The following is a 23,893-nucleotide window of genomic DNA, read 5'->3' on the forward strand; positions in this document are numbered from 1 at the left end:
AGAACAGCAACAGCTAGTGAGTACCATACCATGTAGAACTACCATCTTGTTACAGAATACTGTAGCCAGTTCATTCTTGCACTAGTGCCCACTATATGTTAACGGGAGCCAACATAAATATTATTTCGGGAATGCTACCGCTGAGCATGGAAAGCTCGTCGAAAGTTTGCCTGGATGATTGGTCATTTTACATGTCGGTGCTTACTAATAAGTGGGTATGAGTACATTGAATTCCCTTTGAAGCAGTGCGATGTGTCCTGCTTGATATAGTATTCTATTAGGGTATATGACGAAATATTTCCGTGTATTGTATGTTAATATGTGATGAAATAGACTGCATGTATCTCTGTCTCTAGCGAGCAAACTGTATGGAAACCTAGTATGCAATTGTGAATTGAATAATTTGTTTGGCTACAACTACCAGTAGAAGACATGGACTTGCAGTAGTTTAGTGAATTACCCCATTGCTCCCAGGTTGTTTCCGAATAGTGTGAGCAGAACTCTACAGACAAGAGATTGTTTGTGTGGCCAACCATATCACCTGCTCTACATGGGGCATTTGATAAGTAATGCAACACATTTTTCTTTTCTTTGGTTGACAAAATGCAGAATTTGTTGTGGAACATTTCTGCTTCAGCCACTATTCTTTCAGGTAGTTGAGATTGGTGGTGGTGGTGGTGGTGGTGGTGGTGGTGGTGGTGCATGTAGCCTACAAAATGACATCTGTTACAGAGGTGTGCTCCAAAAGTTTCTTTTGGCAGAAAAACAGAGAATCATAGATATTCTTTGTGCTTGTACAGGGTGGAGCGCTGTAAATTGCTGATTTGGGAGTGAAATAAAAAATAATTAACACTTAGAAACTTCCAGGTTTATTTTTATCATAATGGACAATAATGGAAGTTTCTAACTACATAGTTCGAACAGTATATCTGGCTCGCATGGGGCTAAGTCCGGTGAGTGTGCAGTTGAGATCCCTCATCCGAGAGATAAGCCTTCCAGGAAATGTTTACATCAAAAAATTCATGGTAAGTGTGCTCAGTGTGCAGTGGCAGCATCTTGTTGAAAGCAGGTATCCTGTAATTGCATAGCCTTGAAAGCTGGCTGGAAAAACTCTTGCAGCGTATTTAAGTAACAATCCGAATTCACAGATACAGCATGACGATTTTCCTGGAAAAAGTAAGGGCCACTGACGCCTACTCATAGTATGGCACACTGCACAGTGACACGATCTGATTGCAGGGATCTCTGATGAATTTGCCTGGGTTTGTGTCATGCCAGTAGTGCATATTTTGTTTACACACCCACTGAGATGAAAATGGGCCTCATCAGAAAAGGACACATTTGCGTCACGGGGTACGGTTGCAAGCATGTTTTCACAAGATGTTCTTTGTGTTACACAATCCTGTACTGACAGTTTATAGGCCACACACAATTTATGCAGATGAAAATTCAGTTCTTCCTTAAGAAGCTGGTGGAGAGAGTGTCATGAAATGCAAAGAGCAAGTGTGTGTTTCTGAGCTGAGCGTTTCGGACATTGAAGTACTGCTGCTCTAACTCTTTCTTCATTTTGTGGCATTTTGTGGTGCTGTAATGTTTCTCTTAGGTCCTCTTCGTACAGATGACACATCTCCTGTTGTCGTGAATGCGTTTACCCAATTTAAAATTGATTGCCATCCAGGAGCACATCCGTGTGGGGGTACTACAAATCACAAATGAAAAGCACCCTCTAGTGCAATGATTGAATGGGAATTTGAGAAATACAATTCATAAAATGACAGCGCCTATCGACCACGCCCATTCTCCCCTCTATTCAACCAACAGTGTTGCCACAATGTGAATTCTAGAAAAAGCAATTTACTGTGCTCCATCATCTGCAGAGACCTGGCAGTGAACAATAGCATGATGAGTCATTGGGTGAGGCATCTGTCATCATTGCAATCCAGGTTTGCCTAGACATGTCTGATTTCCCATGTGCCAGCTGACCACACACAGCTGTGATCCCTACAATGTTGGAACGTGCAGACCATCTCATTTGACGTGATGGATGAATCGCAATGAAACACATTATTGCACAGCTGGACATCTCTGTTGGTAGTGCTAAGAGTCGTCTGCCAGTTGGGTACTCAAAGGTGTGTGCCCGCTGGGTTCTTCGCTGCCTAACAGGAGGTCCTGAAGAGTAATGAAGAAACATCTGTGCTTGTGTGTTAAGAGGCTGATAGTGACAATTCTTTCTCGAACATAATCACAGGTGGTGATACAGGTTAATCACTTCGAACTAGAAACAAAACAACAGTCCATGGAGTGGTGGCACACCACGTCTTCCGTGAAGAAACAGTTCAAACCTATGCCCTCAGCCAGTGACATGATGACAATGGTCTTCTAGGACTCGGAGATTATTCTGTTTAGTATCCTCCTCCATGGTGCAACAATCGACTTGGGCATGTATTGTGCTACCCTCAGGAAATTGTAGAAACGACTTCAGTGTATTCATTACCACAAAACTGCAAACTAACTTTTCCTTCTCCAAAACTACACAAGGCCTCTCAAAAGTCTGCGCACCTGAGACGAGTTCATAAAACTTCATTGGTCTGTTGTTCCTCATCAACCTTACAGCCTGGCTCTCACACCTCCAGACTTCAAACTGTGTGCCCAATGAATGATGTACTCTGTGACAAGCAGTACTTGATGATACGGAAAACGTTGACTCCAGCATTGACTGGTAGGTTGGTACCATGCAGGCATAAAAGCCATCCCAGTAAGGTGGCATAAGACCATTGCATTGAATGGAGATTAATTTGAAAAACAAGGTTTTGTAGCCAAAAGAGTGCAGAATAATATTAATATTGGAATAGTGAATAAAACCAATCTACCTTCAGAAAAGAACATGTTGCTCTCCTTATTGAAAACCCCTCGTACACTGCTTGATGCTGTGGGCATCTGACACTTGGTGAGGGATGGCGAACACTTGGTGAGTGAAAACTGCCAATTGCTGCGGAACAACCGACCACTAGTAGTAAAAGGGAATGTACAGGGGAAATGTCTTAGCTACAGCGAAGCCTGTGCACAACTCTCTGTATGAATTTGACAGTTAGTGCAGTATGGTGTTTGTTGAAGGTTGTCATGGAACTGATTAGTGCAATCCTAATTTTCATGGATTAAATTTTAGGGCAGGGATGTGCAAGTATAAGGGACTAAAAAATGTTTTATATGTATACAGTGGTTTATTTAAAAATATGTATTATACTTTTTTTTCCAGATTTCTTCCGGACAACAATGAAACTTCAGTATATGTGCATATTGTTCGCAAGGCTCTGTACATTTTGTGCGAGTCACTTGATGGAAGTCAATCAGTCCAACTCTTAAATCACTTGAAAAGGAAGTTAGTGGAATCTGGACATGCACCAGAAGATTTGTGGGCCTTCGATCCAGATTTATTGGAGATAACGCTATTGCAGATGATGTCATTGCGGTAAGGAAACTTAATTATTTGAACTAGGACCCTAGTGTCGAATAAAAATTATAATTTGGTTTGATAATGTGCCTGCTGTAATGTAGTTAAAATGCACAGTGTGGGTTGCCGGGTGTGGAATCCATTTTGCTTGCAAGAAATAGGGCTAACACAATGAAGGTGCACAACTGGGTTAGTAAGCCTGTTCACTGTCTTCCTAGTATGGTAATATGTGATAATATTCAAAAGTCAGCTCTTTGGTCCAATATCTTTACAACTTTAATTTTATCTTGGTTATGCTACCTTCTCCCAAGCTGCTTCTACATCTTCGTTTACGTCTAAACCCTGCATACCACAGTGAGGTGCATATCGGAGGGTACGTCCCATTGTACCAGTTATTAGGTCTTCTTCCTGGTCCATTCACATATGAAGCATGGGAAGAATGATTGTTTCAATGCCTCTGTGTGCAGTAATTATTCTAATCTTATCCTCATGATCCTTGTTGGAGCGATATTTAGGGGATTTTAACATATCCCTAGAACAATGATTTAAAGTCGGTTCGTGAAACTAGAGTCTGCCATTTCAGTTCCTTCAGTATCTCTGTGACACACTTCTATCGATTAAACAAACCTATGACCATTTGAGCTGCCCTTCTCTGTATACATTCAATATCCCCTGTTAGACCTATCCAATACGGGTCCCACACAACTGAGCATTATTCTAGGATGGCTTGCACAAGTGATTTGTGAGAAATCTCTTTTATAGACTGATTGCACTTACCTAGTATTCAACCAATAAACCAAAATCTACTACCCACTTTACCCACAACTGCTCTTATGTGATATTTCCATTTCATATCTGTACAAAGTGTAACGTCTACGTATTTGTATTAGTCAGAAGTCCGCAGCTCGTGGTCGTGCGGCAGCATTCTCGCTTCCCTCGCCCGGGTTCCCGGGTTCGATTCCCAGCGGGGTCAGGGATTTTCTCTGCCTCGTAATGACTGGGTGTTGTGTGATGTCCCTTGGTTAGTTAGGTTTAAGTAGTTCTAAGTTCTAGGGGACTGATGAGCATAGCTGTTAAGTCCCATAGTGCTCAAAGCCATTTGAACCATTAGAAGATTCCAACAGTGACTCATTTATATTATAGTCGTAGGGTACTAAGTTTTTTTAGATTTGTGAAGTGCAAAGTTTTACAGTTATGAACATTTAGAGCAAGTTGCCAATCTCTGAACCATGTTAAAATCTTGTAAAGATCTGACTGAATATTTATGCAGCTTCTCACAGAGAGTACTTCATGATCGATAACTTCAACATATGCCAAAAGCCTGATTTTTACTATTGACATTGTCTGCAAGGTCATTAATATACATCATCAACAGCAAGGGTCCCAGCACACTTCTGGAACACAACCGAAGGTACTTCTATCTCTGATGATGACTCTCCATCCAAACCTCCCTACCAAAAAGTCCTTGATCCAGTCAAAAATTTCACTTGATACCCCCTTATGATCATACTTTTGACATTAAGTGTGGATGCAGTACAAAGTCATCTGCTTTTTGGAAATCAATAAACACTGCGTCTACTTGGTTGCCTTTATCCAAGGCATGTCATGTGAAAAAAGTGCGGGTTGGGTTTCACCCAATTTTCAAAAACCATGCTGGTTGGCATTGAGGAGGTCATTCTGTTCAAGATACCTCATTATATTTGAGCTCAGAAAATGTTCTAAGAGTCTGCAACAAATCAATGTCAAGAATACTGGACAGTTGTTTTGTGGATCACTTCTACTATGTTTCTTGTAGACGGGTGTGACCTATGCCTTTTTCCAAGAACTGGGCATGGTATTACTACAATAGATTAAAGTGAGAAGAGGGGCTAATTCTGCCGCAAATTGTGTTGAATCTGACAGGAATTCCATTGGGACCTGGAACTTTATTCAGTTTTAACAAATCTGCTATTTCTCAACACCACTGACACTAATAGTTGTTTCAGTCATCTTTTCAGTTTTATGAGGATTAGACTGGAGTGATTCTCCTGGGTTTCCTTTGTGAAGGAACATTTGAAAATGTAGTTAAGCATTTCAGCTTTTGCTTTACTATTTTCAGTTTCATCCCTGACTCGTCCACGAGCTGATGTGACACTACTGATTTTTTTATCTAATTAATGAACATACGTATCTTTCTGCTTGTTTTAATTGTTCTTTGTACTTTGGCAGTCATTGTTGCCACACCTGTGTCAGGGTCACTATACCAGTTTCAATGTGGACATCCTCAGAGACCTGAAGCTGAGGTCTATTTGTTGCCATTAAATCCAATATATTTCCGTTATGAGTGGGGTCCATAACTTTCTATTTGAGATAGTTTTCGGAGATGATGTTTTGTGATGTTTTACAGGGTGGCTTTCATGCCCACCACTAACAAAACTGTAATTTTCCCAGTTAATTGTTTCATCATGAAAGTCTCCACTGATGATTACAATATGATTGGGAAATTTATGTACAAGTGAACTGAGGTTTTCCTTAAAGTGTTTAATCACATCAGGAGATGAGTCTTGTGGGCAATAGAAGGATCCAGTTATAATGTTATCCCACCCCTGATAGAGGCTTGCCCAAACTATCTTGCATGCAGCTTAAATTTCTATTTTGATGCTTTTTTTTTTTTTTTTTTTTTTTTTTTTGCTGTGACAAATACACCATTTTCCATTTGCCTATCCTGTCAATATACACTTAAATTTTCCCGAAAAATCTCGCTGCTTGATAGCAGGTCTCAACCAGCTTTCTGTACCTAGTATTATGTGAGCTTCACTGCTTTTCGTGAGTGCTTCAAACTCTGACACTTTGTTGAGAGTGCTTCAGCAGTTTACCATTAGGATTTTAATACTATGATCTGCAGGAGGCATTTCTTTCAACCGTACCCTGGTAATTCTGAGTTCCCTACAGCTTCTTTTGGTGAAGGTGATTGCCTTTCACTTGAATAGTGATGTATTTTATTAGTTTTCCTGACTGTTTCATTAATGTTAATGTTCATGTTATTGCATTTGAGTGTAGCATCAGCATCTTAATAATAAATAAAAGGATTGGATGTGCCAACTGAGGAGAAAGTAAATGGATGACATTAAATCATTTCTTACCATAAAAATGCTCTTTGTGCTGTTGCTGTTAAAAGTGAGAAAACAGTAACATGCCAGTTGTATTGATGAGTGCCTCAGGTTCATTACCATGGTTTTTATTAATTGTTGTTCATGGATAAAGGGAATTATCATATGGGTTGTGACAATGCCTAAATGCATGCTGTTACTAGGCAGTGATGGTGTTAAAGTTTTGTGGGACAACCCAAGCTGTGCACGAGAGTTTGCAGATAGCATCCCCAATTGCTGGCTCTTATTTTATCAGGAGCCACAGCAGTGCCCGTATTGACCTGGTCACTGTCTGGCCACATGGCAGGGCAATTACTGCTGGGAAGGAGAAGGGGAGGGGGTGTGGTGTCACATGTTTCGTGGCCTCTGGTTCCACGATTCAAGCAGGCACTTGTGGCCAGGTGCCAAGTAGCTCTTCCTTGTTGGGGTCGTGGCAAGTGTCCTGTATGTCTCATGCATCATCCGGCGTTGGTTGAGTGTCCGGTCTGACCAGTATATTAAAAATTGTTTAATTGATGCTGTTTCAAAAGGATCTTATAGTCTGTTTGCTACAGATCCCAAAATGTTTTCTTGCACTGCCTAATGCTTTGTAGTCTCCCTGCTTTGCAGTCTTCCTGCTTTGCATCAGCTACTTTCTGTTTTGGATTCTAGCAGACAAGGATGTCCCAAGTTGTCGCTGGGAAAGCACCTACACCCCACCAGTCACTCGCACCCTAACCCCTCTAGAAAAAAAAAATCATTGAGAGTCAAACTTGCTGGTCAGCCCCATGAAATAGACGAATGAAGGGATGCAGATGGTCTGTAATAATGTTCATATAGTCAGCAGCAGTTGTTGTCTTTGGTTACTATTTCCAGTCATATGGATACCCAGATAAATATCCCCTATAGCATAATACTGCACCCACCAGCCTGTGCTAAGTTGAATGTTTCCAGCAACTCTTCGCTCCAAATAAAGTGTACCCAAAACCCGGTGGGTCAAATGGAGCACACTGGGGTTATTTGCTGCTGAACTCCATGTTCAGCTGTGTCCCTTGAGCAGTGGACACTGCCATGTTTTACCAGCATTTTACTGTCATCATTTCTACTACAGGTTCTCACCTATTCTGCTTTAGAATGGACAAATAACCTCTACATTCTGTGATGAAGTGTGGATATCCAACTCTTTGTTGCCCGCTTGTGGATTTACTATCCTTCAACCACTTTTCATGGATTTTCATGACAGTAACATGTAATCAGCTGACCAGCTTTGCCATTTTTGGAGATGCCCATACAGAGGTGTTAGGACATGACAATCAGTCCTTTCACAAAGTTGCTTATTTCAGTGGACTTCCTCATTTGCAACCCTAATCATTGCTAGAATCATTCCAGATTCATCTCTACTCCTCTTACATACTTCAATCAGTTTGTCATATGCATGCAACGCCACCAAGCTGCATTCAGTCTCGTGATGGTTGGAGTGCAGTGTTGCGGTGCCTTAATGTATCTTCTACTTACTGTGTTTATCCAATTATAAGATGAGGTTTTTCCCAAAATTTGTCACTTGAAAAGTTTAGGGTTGTATTACATTTGCAGACACTTCTATCTAGTATTGCTGTGGTTCGGAAATATAATTGATCCGGGGCTTATGCACAAAGCAATCTGAGTTGTAGTTGGGAGGTGGATAGTCTCCAAGTGCCCCTTGTGTACATTTAGTGATTTTGCTGTTTCCTCTCCGTATATAAGCTGTTGTGTCAGGCCTGTGGCCAAACTGGTGTTTAGTTGATGATTGTATACTAAATGCAATACTGAAAGCATAGTGTTTCACAAACTTCCGCAAAGCAACTCGCGTGCTGTGTGGTTATGAATTGCGCTTACTGAAACTGACAAAACAAAATTGCTGTTCTGTTGCCATCTCAATATGATAGATACAGGGTTAAGAATGAACGAGATAGTGATTGAGCTTGCTGCACCATGGAGACCCTTAATGGTAACCAAATAAACGGACAACTTACAACGTGTGCCAGAGTAAATCTTAATTTTCATGTGTAACTTAATTCTGTCTAAGGTTCTACCGTAATGCATGTAGAAGATATATGAAAGATGTGTGAAATTGGTTAAATTTTTTTAAACGCCAAATATTTCACTAACAGAAAGCATGTCCTGTACAAAACTGAAGCCTGCGTTATTTATCCATGCAATACCTAATTTATTTATAAATGTGAGAGATCTTTCCATGAACTGTAGAGTTCCTGTGTTTTCACTGCATTTTTAACATTGGCATCACTTGAAAAACATTAACTACCACCCAGGAAAGCTTCATGAAAAGAAGAAAATCATTAAGTGATAAATTCTGGATTGCAAGATGGGTAGTAAAGTTTCCCATCAAAGTTAATCCACCAAACATGTGGTTAAAGCAGCAGTGCAAAAGCATCCTTTCTCAGTATGTGAAGGCATTTCTGAATGAGGAGCTAGTAGAGTTTCACAATGTCACGCTGAGAAATTTCACATTCCACTACATTGCGAATTTAGAAAAGTAGTATCTCCCAAGTTATATTTTTGCTTCATGGACAGAAATGTAGCCAGTGAGGTGCTGCATACGTTTTACATCATTAGCAGGACTTGGGAAAAAATCATATAGGATTAAGTCATGTGGAGATGAACTTTGTATTTGGTGGTTTTTGTATTTTGACATGGGTATTATGAAAATATGCTGATTCAATGGACCTGCATATTGAAGATCTCCCAAACACATAATTGATGGTGTGGTTTGCTGCAAAAAAGTGACAGGAAGTTAAATTTGTCTATGCTATGACAGTATGCTATTTCAAATGTACAGTGCAGTGATTATTTATCGAAAGTGCATCATTTTTGGTATGATTTGCTACAGTTAAATATCAGATAATGACTGCTGTGGTTACAGCCTTTAGCCATTTGTAGAAATTGTATGCCACATAAAGTACTGCTGTTGTGCTGGAACTATAGTATAATTGATAGTGTTGTCAGTGCAGCTGTGCTTAGGACTGTTAGAGAATTATTAGACGTGCATCTTCCAACCCAGCTAGTGTGTAAATGATCCACTCTCCAAATTACATAGAATAATAACTTTATCAGAACAGTGGACAGTGGCACTCAACTTGCTTATGAACAGTTCGGAGACATTTTACTTGAGTGCAGAATTGTCTCTTCAAAGGCTGAAACAGAATAATGAGTCAGTAGTCAAGCTGTGTGTAACTATGTACATTCTCTCAAGTATATTTCTCAGTGATCTATTCCGAATCCCATGCCACTTCCCTTGCTGTTGACCTTGTCCTCACCGAAGGTGAGCTACACACTTCTGTTCACATTAAACTGGACATAAAAATAAGTGTCCAAGGAATAGTAAAGCAACTGAAATCACTCAACAGAGGAAAGTCATCTGGACCTGACTGGATGCCAGTTCGATTCTACACTGTGTACGCGAAAGAAATTGCCCCCTTCTAACACCCTTGTACCGCAAGTCCTTGGAGGAACTGAAGGTTCCAAATGATTGGAAAGGAGCACAGGTAGACCCAGTCTTCAAGATGGGTCGTCGAGCAGATGCGCAAAACTATAGGCCTATATCTCTGACATCGAGCTGTTGTAGAATTTTAGAACATGTTTTTTGCTCACGTATCGTGTCATTTCTGGAAACCCAGAATCCACTTTGTAGGAATCAACATGGATTCTGGAAACAGCGATCGTGAGAGACCCAACTCGCTTTATTTGTTCATGAGATCCAGAAAATATTAGATACAGGTTCCCAGGTAGATGCTATTTTCCTTGAATTCCAGAAGGCGTTTGATACAGTTCCGCACTGTTGCCTAATAAACAAAGTAAGAGCCTACGGAATATCAGACCAGCTGTGTGGCTGGATTGAAGAGTTTTTAGCAAACAGAACACAGCATCTTGTTATCAATGGAGAGACGTCTGCAGACGTTGAAGTGACCTCTGGCGTGCCACAGGGGAGTGTTATGGGACCATTGCTTTTCACAATATATATAAATGACCTTGTAGATAGTGTCGGAAGTTCCATGCGGCTTTTTGCGGATGATGCTGTAGTATACAGAGAAGTTGCAGCATTCGAAAATTGTAGCGAAATGCAGGAAGATCTGCAGCAGATAGGCACTTGGTGCAGGGAGTGGCAACTGACCCTTAACATAGACAAATGTAATGTATTGTGAATACATAGAAGGAAGGCTCCTTTATTGTATGATTATACGATAGCGGAACACACACTGGTAGCAGTTACTTCTGTAAAATATCTGGGAGTATGCCTACGGAACAATTTGAAGTGGAATGATCATATAAAATTAATTGTTAGTAAGGCGGGTGCCAGGTTGTGATTCATTGGGAGAGTCATTAGAAAATGTAGTCCATCAACAAAGGAGGTGGCTTACAAAACACTCGTTTGACGTATACTTGCGTATTGCTCATCAATGTGGGATCCGTACCAGGTCGGGTTGACAGAGGAGATGGAGAAGATCCAAAGAAGAGCAGCGCACTTCATCATAGGGTTATTTCGTAAGCGTGATAGCGTTAAGGAGATGTTTAGCAAACTCAAGTGGCAGACTCTGCAAGAGAGGCACTCTGCATTGTGGTGTAGCTTGCTGTCCAGGTTTCGAGAGGGTGCGTTTCTGGATGAGGTATCGAATATTGCTTCCCCCTACTTCTACCTTCTGAGGAGATCATGAATGTAAAATTAGAGAGATTCGAGCTTGCACGGAAGCTTTCCGGCAGTCGTTCTTCCCGCGAACCATACTTGACTGGAACAGGAAAGGGAGGTAATGACAGTGGCACGTAAAGTTCCCTCCGCCACACACCATTGGGTGGGGAGTATAAATGTAGAATGTAGATGTAGATGTACCAAACAACAGTACTTACATTTTGGCAGTTGCCTCCTTTCCATGTTAAAAGTTCCCACCCATACAGCCTTAGCATTTGAGGCAAACATCCTTGTTCAGACTTATCTATGTACCCTCCTACCATCACCTATATCGGTCCAGTAACTGGCAAAACAAGTATCATCAAAGGAAGAGCCACCTGTGAAATGACTTGCATGTTGTGTAGCAGCTGGTAAATAAACACTGTTGGGTCTTTCACAGCATGACTGTCATCAAGTTGTCAGTTACGATGAATGGGCGTAGGCAGGGGGGTTTATACTAACAATACACAGTATCGTGTTGCAGAACATGTTCAACAACTTAACAGTCATGACCTAAATGGAGGTTGCTCAGTGGACTTCGCTATCTGTCTTCTTCTCTCGGACAACAGTTTCTCAGAACTCTGCAGTTGGAACTTGTGTCACAACATGTCCTTGGTTCTTGCCATCCACCTGGCCTTAATTTACGTTAATTTCCTCCATATCAGCATTCCTTCTCAGTAACTATTCCGTTCTTCACTACCGTTTAGTATTCTGTATCTTTTATTTGACCTGTCTACTTTGTCCTACCTCTAACAAATGCAATGCACTTAGCTTTCAGCTCTTATTAACTCGTGCACAATGTTTTGTTAGTAATCACTGTCCTGCATATTACCTAGTCTTCCACCTTTATGCTCTTAGGTTTTCAAATTACACATTGTCCAAGACTCAGTCTTTCCTTCTCATCCCGTCCAGCAAGTCTCCCCTGACACAGTGGTACTGAGTGACTTTCCTGAACTCTCCCCGTTTCCTAAACCTCACCAGTTTCTTTTTCCTTCACCTGTCTTCCTTCCCTTTCAATCCTTCTGTCAGGAGCAGCAGCAGCAGCAGCAGCAGCAGCAGCTGGCTCCGAAAGCTTCCAAATTTCAATACCTGTATAAAGGGTGCCCCATTTTAATCTGTACTGGCCGATATCTCTGGAGGAGTATTTAGTAAAAGTTGTAATATTTAAGGGGGTCATGGAGTGGTTACCTCAAAATGACCTTGAACCATGTTTTCAAGGTCACACCAAGGTCAAGTCCATTTTTACAAATAATAACCCTATTTTTTATTCCGTATTCGTATTCTACACAAAAAAAAGCATTGTTTGTAAGGTACATTTTTTCGAAAAACTAATGGTTTGTCACCAGGGGTACTTCATTGTAACTCCCAGGTTACCAGTGTCTTGAGAACAAAGCGAGAGTGGGAAAAATTTTCAGTGAAAATCTTATCTGGTTTCTGAACTCTGTCCACTGTTTTTGTGAACTTTAAATGACCTTGAAATTTTTCAGTAGTGATTAATTGGAAGGCAAATACTGTTGGCATTAGCGGAAACCAATGTGAACCACGTGGAGGTTGCGCAGTGGACTTTGCACATCATTAGCCCTGCAAAGGGCTTGTTCCTGGAAATTTAAGATCTCATATGCAGGGTCAACTGCCCATTTTGCTAATGCAAATTTGCACACTGTTGGAAACTGGTCTCGTCGTCATTCCATGTCTGGTGGATGATTGCTTGGAAAGCCACCACAGTCCTTTCTCTCTTATCTTCTGGCATCGTCAGTGGGACTGGTGTACACCTTCTGCTTCACAGCTCCTCGTTAGTAGTTGTCCAGTGGTGTTAAGTCTGCAATCTTGGCGGGAATTCAGGAATTGCACTACCAACACCAATGCATGGACTTGGGTAACTTGCATTAAGGTACCTTCTGACAGGTAAGGCTTCATATGAAGGGGTGCCGTCATGTTGAAACCACATACATGCTCGTATGTCTAGGAGGATATTTTCTAGTAAATGAAGCACCAGATTCCGGAGAATATGAAGATAGCACAAGCCATTCAACATTTCACCATAAAAAAACAGGACCTATCACGTAATCTCAAACTATGCCCACCCAGACATTGATTGACCACCATCTCTGCGTTCGGTGATCTCGTTGCCAGCATTGGGCGGAAGCAGCCCAGTAGTGAGCGTTATGGAGATTGAATCCTACCATGTTGTCAAAGTTTGCCTCGTATGTAAAGAGAGTGCATGCGAAGAAAAAGGGATCACGACATATTTGCGTATCATCCCATCAACAAAATGCCACGCATCTCTCAGGATCCCCAGGCTCAATTGCTGAGTGATATTTAAGCGATATGAGTAAAATTTAAAGTATTTTGAAATAAGAGATATCGTTGATTGCGGCACGGTATGCATTTGCTGAATCTGAAGAGTCAAAAGGTGTGAATCTTTAGTGATGATAGCATGAACTCCCAGCGTAATCGCCTCTCTCCGTCCGTCTTTCGTCTATGCCTCTTAAAGGTCTCTCTTTCAGCTCGTCTTACCAGATACGTAATTCTAACCTTCGTGGGATGACAGGCATCATGATACCTTTCGGCATACAATCTTTGCGGGGCTGCATAATTGTCATGAAACTTGCCAACAATTTTTATTATTCTGACTATTTCTAACGGTGTGTAATCAGCCATTTTGGAAAGATTAAAGTCGAAAAGTAAATTGTACTGAACACTTTTACTATTATTGCTTTGCTTAGGTTTTTCCTTCAATGAAACATCCAGCAAGCATGGTACAGAATAACTGACTTATTACAGTGTACACGACCCGTTTAACACATGCTGGCTGCTGTTTACACCACAATGTGAAACTAAACCATACAGCATTCAAGTGTGCTTTTTCAGAAAATTACTTTGCTGTCTCAACAACTGTGTGTCTTTCAAGAGGGCACCTTTACCCATGGTAAACCGTTATTTGTAAATATGGAGAGAAGGCAGAAATAAAAGACGGCCCCGAGAAAGTCGATTGTGAGACAAGGATTTATCAGATACATTTTTCTGTTATGTGCCCATTCCATCCAGAGTGAAAATTTTGCTGGTGATGTGCCGTGAAAGATGTACACCAGTTTGATGCAGTCAGTGGAGACAATTGTGAACTTGCCGTTGACGGCAGTATCTTAATATCAGTGCACTGCTTTGTAACACAGGGTGTGTGTCCATGTACAGCACAGCATAATGTGTGAACAACTGGCCATGTCATAGTACATGCAAAAGTCTGATGCCAGTCTGGAACATTGATGCGGATGAAAACAAGCAATGTGCTTGTACAAGTGCTGCAGAAAGTCTGTCTGATCGTGCGTGATGTATTGCAGAAATGGACGTCGATGAATTGGCCAGGAAGATATTGCTTCACTGAAAACCAGTTCTACGGATGAAGCATCTGTGTGTGGTTCATAAGTATTTTGTAGAACACGTAATACAATCAGTAGAGCAATCGTCCAAGACAATTCATGGCGTTTGAGAGCAGCTTTGAGAGAACAAATCCTTGCTTGGTCGGTGGTAACTTAAGGTTTTATAATGGAAGTACCTGCAGAAACTTATACGCTGGGCGAATAGCTCCGATTCGTATTGCCTGTTGTGACCTGTTATGTGCAGTGGGCAACCAAATTTTGATAAACATGTGGACATGGAGGTGGAGGTTAGTGTTCCTGCAAAGGTGTTGTCCAATGTTACTGCCTCTGGCCATAGAGTGAAACGATGTAAGGTAGTCAATAAGTATTTCTGATCATGTGACTGAGGACCCATGACATTCAGATTTACTTGTACAAAATGTGAGGTGATGTTGGGGAATTTTCTCACTGGTCCGTGTACATGGGGGGACACTTTGCTGTGCTGGCATAGCATAAACATGCACATCCACTCGTGGCAGTCCTCAATTCTGGCAAGAGAGAGTGCTTAAACATCAGACATCTGGGCTCTGGGATGGCACATTATTGAAGGCTTGCATGTGAAATTGAGCTGTTAGGAATGGTTGGATCTTAGTTGTGAAATGTCACAAATATTTTAACAAATGCGCCAGAGACATTAACAAGTTTTAACTGTAATGCCAAGTTGGCATCGTTCAGGAAAGTGTGAAGTTCTTGGTTAGTCTCTTGGTTCTTGGTTAGTCTGTTGCACCTGGGTGAGTGTGTTGGTCCATGAGCTTTAACACACTGTTCATTCACGAAAGCCAGTTGGCTACCATGTTGCCTGTACAAGAGATGGGCCTGATGTTGGATGTACATTGTGTGATAAATTCGTGATATAATTGCAGTGAACAGTTGTTGCTGTTGCTATAGGTATGTGAATGCCTTGTACCCAGCGAGCACTTCTGTTGTGACAGTGACAGTTTGAGAATAAAAGGTTAGCAGTGACAATGAGCCCTCTGTCCATTGTTGTAATACGGCACCTATAACCGTTAAACTTGCATCATCCACCATTGACAAGGGTGTATCAAGCTTAGGATGCACCAGAAGTACAGTGCTTGCCGTACTTTAGTTTGGAGCATCAAAGGCAGAGCTCATTGGCTCAGTCCAATGTACAGAAGAGTTTTTCTTTAATCTTAGGGCAAGAAACTGCTGCAGTTGTTCTTTTAGCTGTACTGCCCACAGTAGTTGCCGACAGTAAAGAAAAAAAAAAAAAAAAAAAAAAAAAAAAAAAAAAAAAAAATAGCATCCTGTGGAACTGACATAGGTTATAAACATGCACTCGAACAACCTGAATGGTATAATGGTTGCCGGTATCTGGCTCTGGCATTTGAATATAAGCCTTGGAATAGTCCAGCACATTAAAAATTGTTGCACTATGTAAAGCATAATTATAATCCTGCAGCAATGGAACTGGGTAATTCCTGGTACAATTCTTGCATTAAGTTCTCTGTAATCATCACATGGACACCATGTCCACTCTTCTTGGGAACCAGGGTCAGTGGAGAGACCATGGACCACTTCACATTTGGATGATGTCTTCTTTTAACATGGTCGCAGACTTGGCCTGAGGTGCTGCCAAGCAATCCCCTGGGGAGTGTCTAGACCTACATTATATTGGAGATTTTAACAAAATGCGTAATTATCAAAGAATGCTAGAGTCCTGTAAGTATGTTTGTACAAGTCAGTGAGAAATGGCCAAACCAAAACTCCAAACTGACTAACATCTTAGCTGATCAGATAGATCATATTGCCTTTATTGACCATGCTGCTGCTAGTGGTCAGCCACAGCTCAGTTGATGTTCAAATTTATGCTGCTTTTTTCATATGGTACATGATACATCTGCAAACCTTTATTCTGCCCTTGATGTCTGGTTGAAGGATGTTTATAGATTTGTTGGAAAATTGTTACTATGGGAAATATTCTGATGACGTACTCCACACAACTTTTTAACAAACTTAGATTATTACAACATTTATTGTCATTATATCTGGTACGGTGAGCAGTTCCAGTTTCCAAGTGAAACAGTTATTTATACAGATATATTCACAATCCCAAGAAACCTTATGGCAGCAGCTGATACAGTGTGCTTTTGTACTTGAAATCCGGATGGACAATCCGAAGTTTGTATCGGATCATACTGGTAATGGAGACACTTCCAGAAAAAAATGCTCAGAAATGTGTGTAGTTTACGTAGAAAAATTTTCATCATACTCTGCACAGATCTTAACCTGGAAGTATTGCAGGACTGAATTTCAGATGCAAATTAAACTTTACCAACCAACTTAACGAAAATACCATATATGAAATTACATGATGTATGGTATAGGTGACAGACTTTTTTTGGAGATGTTATTCTTGTGATTACCAGCAGCAGATTTCCACTTAGAGGTTGCTTGTGAGCTTATGGTTTACCCTTATAAAGACTGGCATATGAACATATTCCAATTCTGCAAAATTTGTTTTGGTTTGAAAAACAGCTAGGTTTGGATGGTCTACATGTTATGGCAGTTATTTTGGTTTATAAAATATGTAGTGGTTTCGGAAAATGCAGGTCACCATGGGACCGTTTTGTACAATCGCATTGGGATTAATTCATTTATGAGTACAGGCGCCATCTTTAGATCTATAATCAGTGCAAATTTATGTAATCCCTTAAAGGGTCAATCAATTAGTGAAAGGTGTCATCTGATTCAGTTAAAATAGGGTAACAAAAGTACAGCAGTAAACTCTTGAATCTAATAAGTGTATTGGCTCAGTCAGTGATGGACAATCTAGATACTTTTGAAATTTAGCATTAATTATCTGGTAAGTTAGTTTCACACAAATTACTCAAGGGTTGGAATCTCGAGCTTTATAATGAATGGTTTCAGTATTTTCAAAACAGTGTTAGTTTTATCTTTTAATTAATAAGGTGTCTGTGAAAAATAAATACTCTACTGGTATTGGCATATAGTGAAGTAAAGTAGTCTGGTCAATAAATTCAAGTGAAGCAAAGTCTGATTCATGTTTTAATAAATTCAGTTATATACTATGACTGCACTTCTTATGTATGTGGATGTAAACTATAAACTGAAAAATGAATATAAAAAGAAATAAATTGATAGGAGTGCAATCATAGAAGTGGGATAGCTCCAGCTTGTAATGTTAATGCAATGCTCCAGTTTTTTTATTCAATAGCAGCAAGTCTGTGCACCAAAATTTATCATACCTTGGAAGACAAATGCAGTCTGCAGAAAAATGTATGTATCCATCCTAGACAAGTTTTCTGCTATTTTCCTGGTCTTTCGTAGTGTCTTACTGTGCTTCACAGCACTGTGAGGGGTTGTTGGACAAATGTGGTAACCTTTAATTTAATAAGGATTAATGTGATAACTTTCTCTCATGCACTGTATGCTGGTTACAAGTATTTTTATGTACCACAGAAAATACAGTCTGCTTTGTAAATTGCTTGGTCTCATTTATGTTGCTTTTGGATTTAGCCAAACATATTACATGGAGTTATGAACTTTCAGTATCTTCAAAACAAAAGTTAGCTCAGCCCTAGTCCACTCTGACATGCCACAATATGAAGTTCAATTATTCTTATCTTTTAATTTATAAAGGTTAGCACTTCCTTCTGCTACTGGTTGAAGTTACCATGTAAAAACACACACACACACACACACACACACACACACACACACACACACACACACACACTCTAAAAGTGAATTTTGTGGTATGATTATTCACACGAAACACATTTTTTATAGGTTCCTGAATGTTGGCAGTCACACGTACACAGATGCAGCAGGGTTTGTGTATGGTTTAAAAGCTGTTGGTGCCCCTAAACTGGCTGAAAATTTTCAGTCACTATGTTCAAGGAAAGGTGAAGAGTCATTGTCAACTGCCAGTGAAATGAGTTTTAAGAGTTCGTCTACCAGCCCAAGCAAATTGAAGACTGAAATATCTGCGGTGCCTTCAGTTTGTGATGACGATTTCCGATATCCCATTAACCCAAAGCATGTTGGGATGTGTTTAATAATAAACCAGAAAGTGTTTACAAGAGATATGACTCCAGCATCCCAGGTTAGTATATTCCATTCTGAGTCTCTCTCTCTCTCTCTCTCTCTCTCTCTCTCTCTCTCTCTCTCTCTCTCTCCCTCCCCCCCCCCCCTCTCTCTCTCTCTCTCCCTCCCCCCCCCTCTCTCTCTCTCTCTCTCCCCCCCTCTCTCTCTCTCCCCCTCTCCCTCCCCCCTCCCTCCCTCCCTCCCTCCCACCCCCTCCCCCTCTCCATATCCCCTATTTTCTTCCCACATTTCAAAAATTGTCACTTGAAATATAATATTTTGTGTTTTGGTTTCATACTTCTGATTCAAACTTATCTTTTGACAGCATCTCTTGCCAGAAGAGCCCCTGGATACTCGTATGGGTACAGATCTCGACAGGGATCGCCTGATTGAAATATTTACGAAATTAGGATTTCTTGTGCGTGTTCGTGAAAATCTTACAGATGTAATAATGGAGGCAGAGGTGAAGACCATTGCCAATAAAGCCCTGCCATATCATTCGTGTTTTGCTCTCTGCATTCTGAGTCATGGAAAGAAAAGTGAGTATGAGAAGCTAGATAACATCTTGATATTTTGAGTTCACCTTATATATACCAATTAATTCAGTGTGAGAGAGACTGTGAAAGGATTTATCAAAAATTTTGTGTTTCATTTAGAACAATGAAAAACAGTGCGTCTAGTTTATGTATTTATAAATGAAAATCAGAAATGTCATTCTTTTCCATTTCACTGAGGGGTAGTGTAATAAATGTGTCACCTGCTCCTTGAACGACTTATAAATTTAATGCCAAGCCACACTGTGACTGCTGACAGATACCTGCAAGCAGTCTGAAGGGTGATTGTTATGATAGATGTGTACCACACTGTTAACCTCTAACCAAGTTATGATAATACAGAGTATCTTTGCAGATGTATGACTTAATATTTGGTTTAGAAAACCCAGTACTGTATGTTCTTTGGGTTGGGGAATGTTCTACAGAAATGAAAGTAACATTGGGTGACCTCTGCGATGCTCTCATATTCTTTGGCATAGTACTAAACCATTAACCAAACTGACATCTCAAACAAATAAGTAAGTAATTAAAAAGAAAGTAAGAAAGAAAGTAAATAAATTAAAAAAAAAATACATGAATTATTGTGTAGAATCAGCAGCACCAACAGACTTCTGACAGTGCTGTTGTCTACAGGAGAGTATTGTTGGACTGTCATGAGGAATATCAGAAAGAATCACATAAAGTTCCCACATGGAGCAATGAATGGTAACTCTCTTTTAAATGGGAATTAGTACAAGATAATGTCTTTATTAAAGTGAAAGAGCCTGATAATACCTAATGACAAGATAAGTCGTGGACATTTTAAGCATGTCACATTGTAAAAGTATTTACGGGTAATATTGTCACGAAGAAGAAGGTGTAATTACATGAATGACAAACACTGACTTATCTTAATGAAGTTTTATTTAGCACTTGCACATACAAGAGCGCAGAGCAAACTGCCTCGGGCCAGAACACATACAGTATATTTACACCTACAGAACATTCCAGTACAATGATTCTTAACGTTTGGGGCTACTTCTAGAATGTACTAGAACTGAATCTAGAAATTAAAATTGTACAGTCCAGGTGAGTTTTGAACTCGCAAACCTCCATGCAACAACTTAGTGTCATAACCACTACACCATGGAGCTACTCAGCTTCTCCTGTGATAATATTATGAAGTGATGTGAAATGGGACAATCACACAAAATCAGTATTAGGGAAAGGAATGGAATAATCAAGATTTATTGGAAGGGTTTTGGGGAAGTACAGAGCATCTGTAAAGGAAATAGTGTGTTCGAATGCTAGTGCAACCAGTTTTAGAGTATTGTTCCAGTGTTAGGAGTTCGCACAACAACAAGTTTTGAATGAATTAACGAATAGAGATGTGCCCCTTAGGTGGCAAACAATGTGCATGTGCATGGCAAGCTCAGGACCCTTAGCCATTTTGGTGTTTCATCTTCCTGTACTCCAATCTAATGAATGTCCTATTCGATATTGACTCGGTTGTATCTCCGGTCTCTGCTTTCTGTTACTCAGTTTTACGTTCTTTGTTAAATCTTGTACCCCTTTCGATTTATTTACAACAGGCCACAATTAACGGGTGTGATCTCTCTCTTCAAATTTTTTTTCATTAGTGCAGTCCATACAGGTGGTCACCAAATACCCTACTCGTTAGCCAGTCCATGTGACAGTCATCGGGTACCTGTATGATGGTAGCCACCAGACCATGCAGGGAATGCACTGTTTGTGCTTATGCTGCTTCCTCCCTGCAAATGCCAGGCAGCTTGTGCCTATCTTACTTGGGACATGCATGAGAGCCATTTGCAATGTCAGGTTGCATACATGGAGAGCCCCCTGTTAGAATGGATGGCATAGTGGTGGACCAATCGTGGTGAACCATGATTTTCACCATATAATTCTTGAGTTCTCATCAGAAATGAAATGAAATGATAGTGTGCCATTGATGGCCGGAAGGCCCTTTTGGGGGAGTTCGGCCGCTGGGTGTAAGTCTTACTTAAGGTGATGCCACATTGGGCAACTTGCATGTTGATAATGATTATGGTGGTGGTGGTGATGACAGCACAACAGCCAGTCCGTGTACGGATAAAATCTTTAACCCTGCTGGGGGATCAAACCCAGGCCCACTGTCTGGAGGCAAGCACGTTATCTACCTTAATTCCTGATCTGCATAAGGTCTGATGGTGGGTGCTTCCTAAATACCAAGCTATTATTTTGTGTGGAGGATATCACACACACGTACAACAAGGTTACCTTGATGGAAAATGTGAAATGGCTCCACATGGATTAAAACAGCCTCTCCTACTGAGTCAGATACAATTATTAAGCTGTGTCATACTTGGCAAAATTCTTAAAGTATTTACTCTACACAGTCAACAGTAAAATCTTCCACAGGAACCTTACACTTCAAAGAGATGAGGAATCACACGCTACTTTGTAATGGGCATGTGTTTTATTTCCTTGGTCTAACAAGGATCTAAAGATATAAAAGTAAGCACCAGAGCATTTTCTTGGTTTCTGACTATGAGTTACTACCTGATCAAGTTAAGATAATGTTCTGCCTGTGTGACATGAAAGTTGATGTACTGCTTGCCATAAGGTGCCTCAAATGTAAGAAATTTGGTGATATCATCAGCAAAATCTCTTAATGAATCCATCTGCAGAGATTGCAAATTACTACAACACCTAGATTGCCCTATGTACAGTCACTTTATTGCACCAATAGTGGAGAGGATCACTCCTCTCGATTACCAGTGTGCCTTATCACAAGAAGGGAACATGAGGTCCAAGATCGGCTGTTAAATGCGCTAGACATCTAGGGGACAAGTGCAATTGCCTTTTCTCTGTCCAGATGACAAACTTCTCCCAAAAGGTATTGCTTCCATCAGATACTCCGTGAATATCCCCTTTCCTTCCTTGTCATTCTGCCCTAGCGACCACTGTAGTCCCTTCCTTTTTAAGGGAAGGGCTCTTCCCCCTTCCCCTTATCTCTACATCTGCACAGGGGACCTTGGCCCTCTACATGCCTGTAAGAGAGACTACCTGCCTGACACACCCTAGTTGAGGGTTGCTCCCTTCCAGCCCTACTACCAAAACCACATCATCATCATCATCATCATCATCATCCCCCAACAGAAGTGTGGCCATAGGTCTCAGAGCAGCATGATACTTGTCTGTACTGCTCTCCTATGTGGATACTACTCATACCGAATTCAAATCCATGAGGAGGAGGAGGAGGGGATGAAATCAGATGTGAAGACAGACTTGGCAGCCATGACTGCCCTGGGCCCCACCCCTACAGCCTCCACCGCTACCAAAATCATCCAACACGTAGTGCTAAGCCAAACAGAATTGTGATTAAGAATTTTATCTTTTTCACACTACCATTGGGAGGGAGTATATGCTCTTACTCTGTGCACTTTGCCCAAACATAGGTGCCCGACATCCACCCGTCTTTTGTCTCCACAAAATGTGAGCAGTGTGCGTCACCCTGTCTTTCAAGGTATGTAGTTGGGAGTGCTGTAGACTTCTTTCTGTAATGGAAACTCCTCAGCACACTTATGAATGAGCCAAAATACAGTTGTGATTGAATACATATCAGTTATGTCATCCATGCATAAAATGCGAGCACCACAATCTTGCTCTTTATAACTGGAGGTGGTTGGAGGAACAGCTTTTGTCTGAGTGGGTTTTGGGAGGCCTTGTACTCTAGTGATCACATGCTCCACCTGGAGTCATATTGGAATGGCTTCTGATTTATCAGCATCTTACTGCTGTCTTCTTTGACCTGCATAAAGTCTGTGATGCCACCACACAGTGCCACTGCAGCCTCAACACCTTACATGAGTGGGCCTTCAATGAATCTCTTCAAATGTTCACTCCTTTCTTCTTCTTCTTTTTTTTCCCCCCTCAGTGATTTTTCAGAGTCCAAGTTGGTAGCTCCTACAGTGCTTTCCACATACAGGAAAACTGAGTCCCATAAAGCTCTTCCCTGAGTGTGACCCTGTTCTTAATGATGCTAAACACTCTCAGAAAAACAGTGGGGTCTTTAGTTTTACTATCCTCACATGTTGATGACTTCTACATCTACTAGAGTCCTTAAAGTGTGAGGGTCACCGTACTACTACTACTACTACTACTCACCACCACCACCACCACCACCACCACTACCACTACCACTATTACTGCTGGGCACTGTAAGGAAAGCACATGCATATGGCTTCAAATTTACCACAACAAAATCTTACATAGTGCATTTCTGTCAATATTAAACTGTTCATATGCACCCAGAATCCTATGTACATAATAGGTTGTTTGATGTGTTATAGACTTTGCACTTTTTTAGGATTTTTATTCCTGACAAGTTAATTTTGTTTCCCCATATGTGACAGCTTAAGTTAAAAATTACTGTCCTACGTTGTCTTAGCAACATCACCCGAGATGTGGATCTTTCAACCATTTATCAACTCCACAAAGCTTTCATTTTATCACATTTGCAATATAGAAGCCTGTTTCTATAGACCAGCAGCACCATTGGCAATGATTCACCATTTTGGGATCAGCAATCAGGTATG

General features: G+C 40.7%; 1 protein-coding gene across 4 annotated transcripts in view; it reads left to right on the forward strand.

The window, feature by feature from the left end:
- The window catches only part of LOC126355834 (caspase-8), a 116,544-nt gene that overhangs the window by 72,556 nt on the left and 20,095 nt on the right, over positions 1–23,893 (forward strand). For all 4 annotated transcript variants that reach the window (XM_050006304.1, XM_050006297.1, XM_050006287.1 and 1 more), the window contains exons 6-8: positions 3,257–3,469; positions 18,466–18,781; positions 19,088–19,301. In XM_050006304.1, the coding sequence (XP_049862261.1) occupies positions 3,257–3,469; positions 18,466–18,781; positions 19,088–19,301 (743 nt within the window). The remainder of the gene's footprint in view (positions 1–3,256; positions 3,470–18,465; positions 18,782–19,087; positions 19,302–23,893) is intronic.

This window comes from Schistocerca gregaria, chromosome 1 (genome assembly GCF_023897955.1).
Source record: "Schistocerca gregaria isolate iqSchGreg1 chromosome 1, iqSchGreg1.2, whole genome shotgun sequence".
Lineage (NCBI taxonomy): Eukaryota > Metazoa > Arthropoda > Insecta > Orthoptera > Acrididae > Schistocerca > Schistocerca gregaria.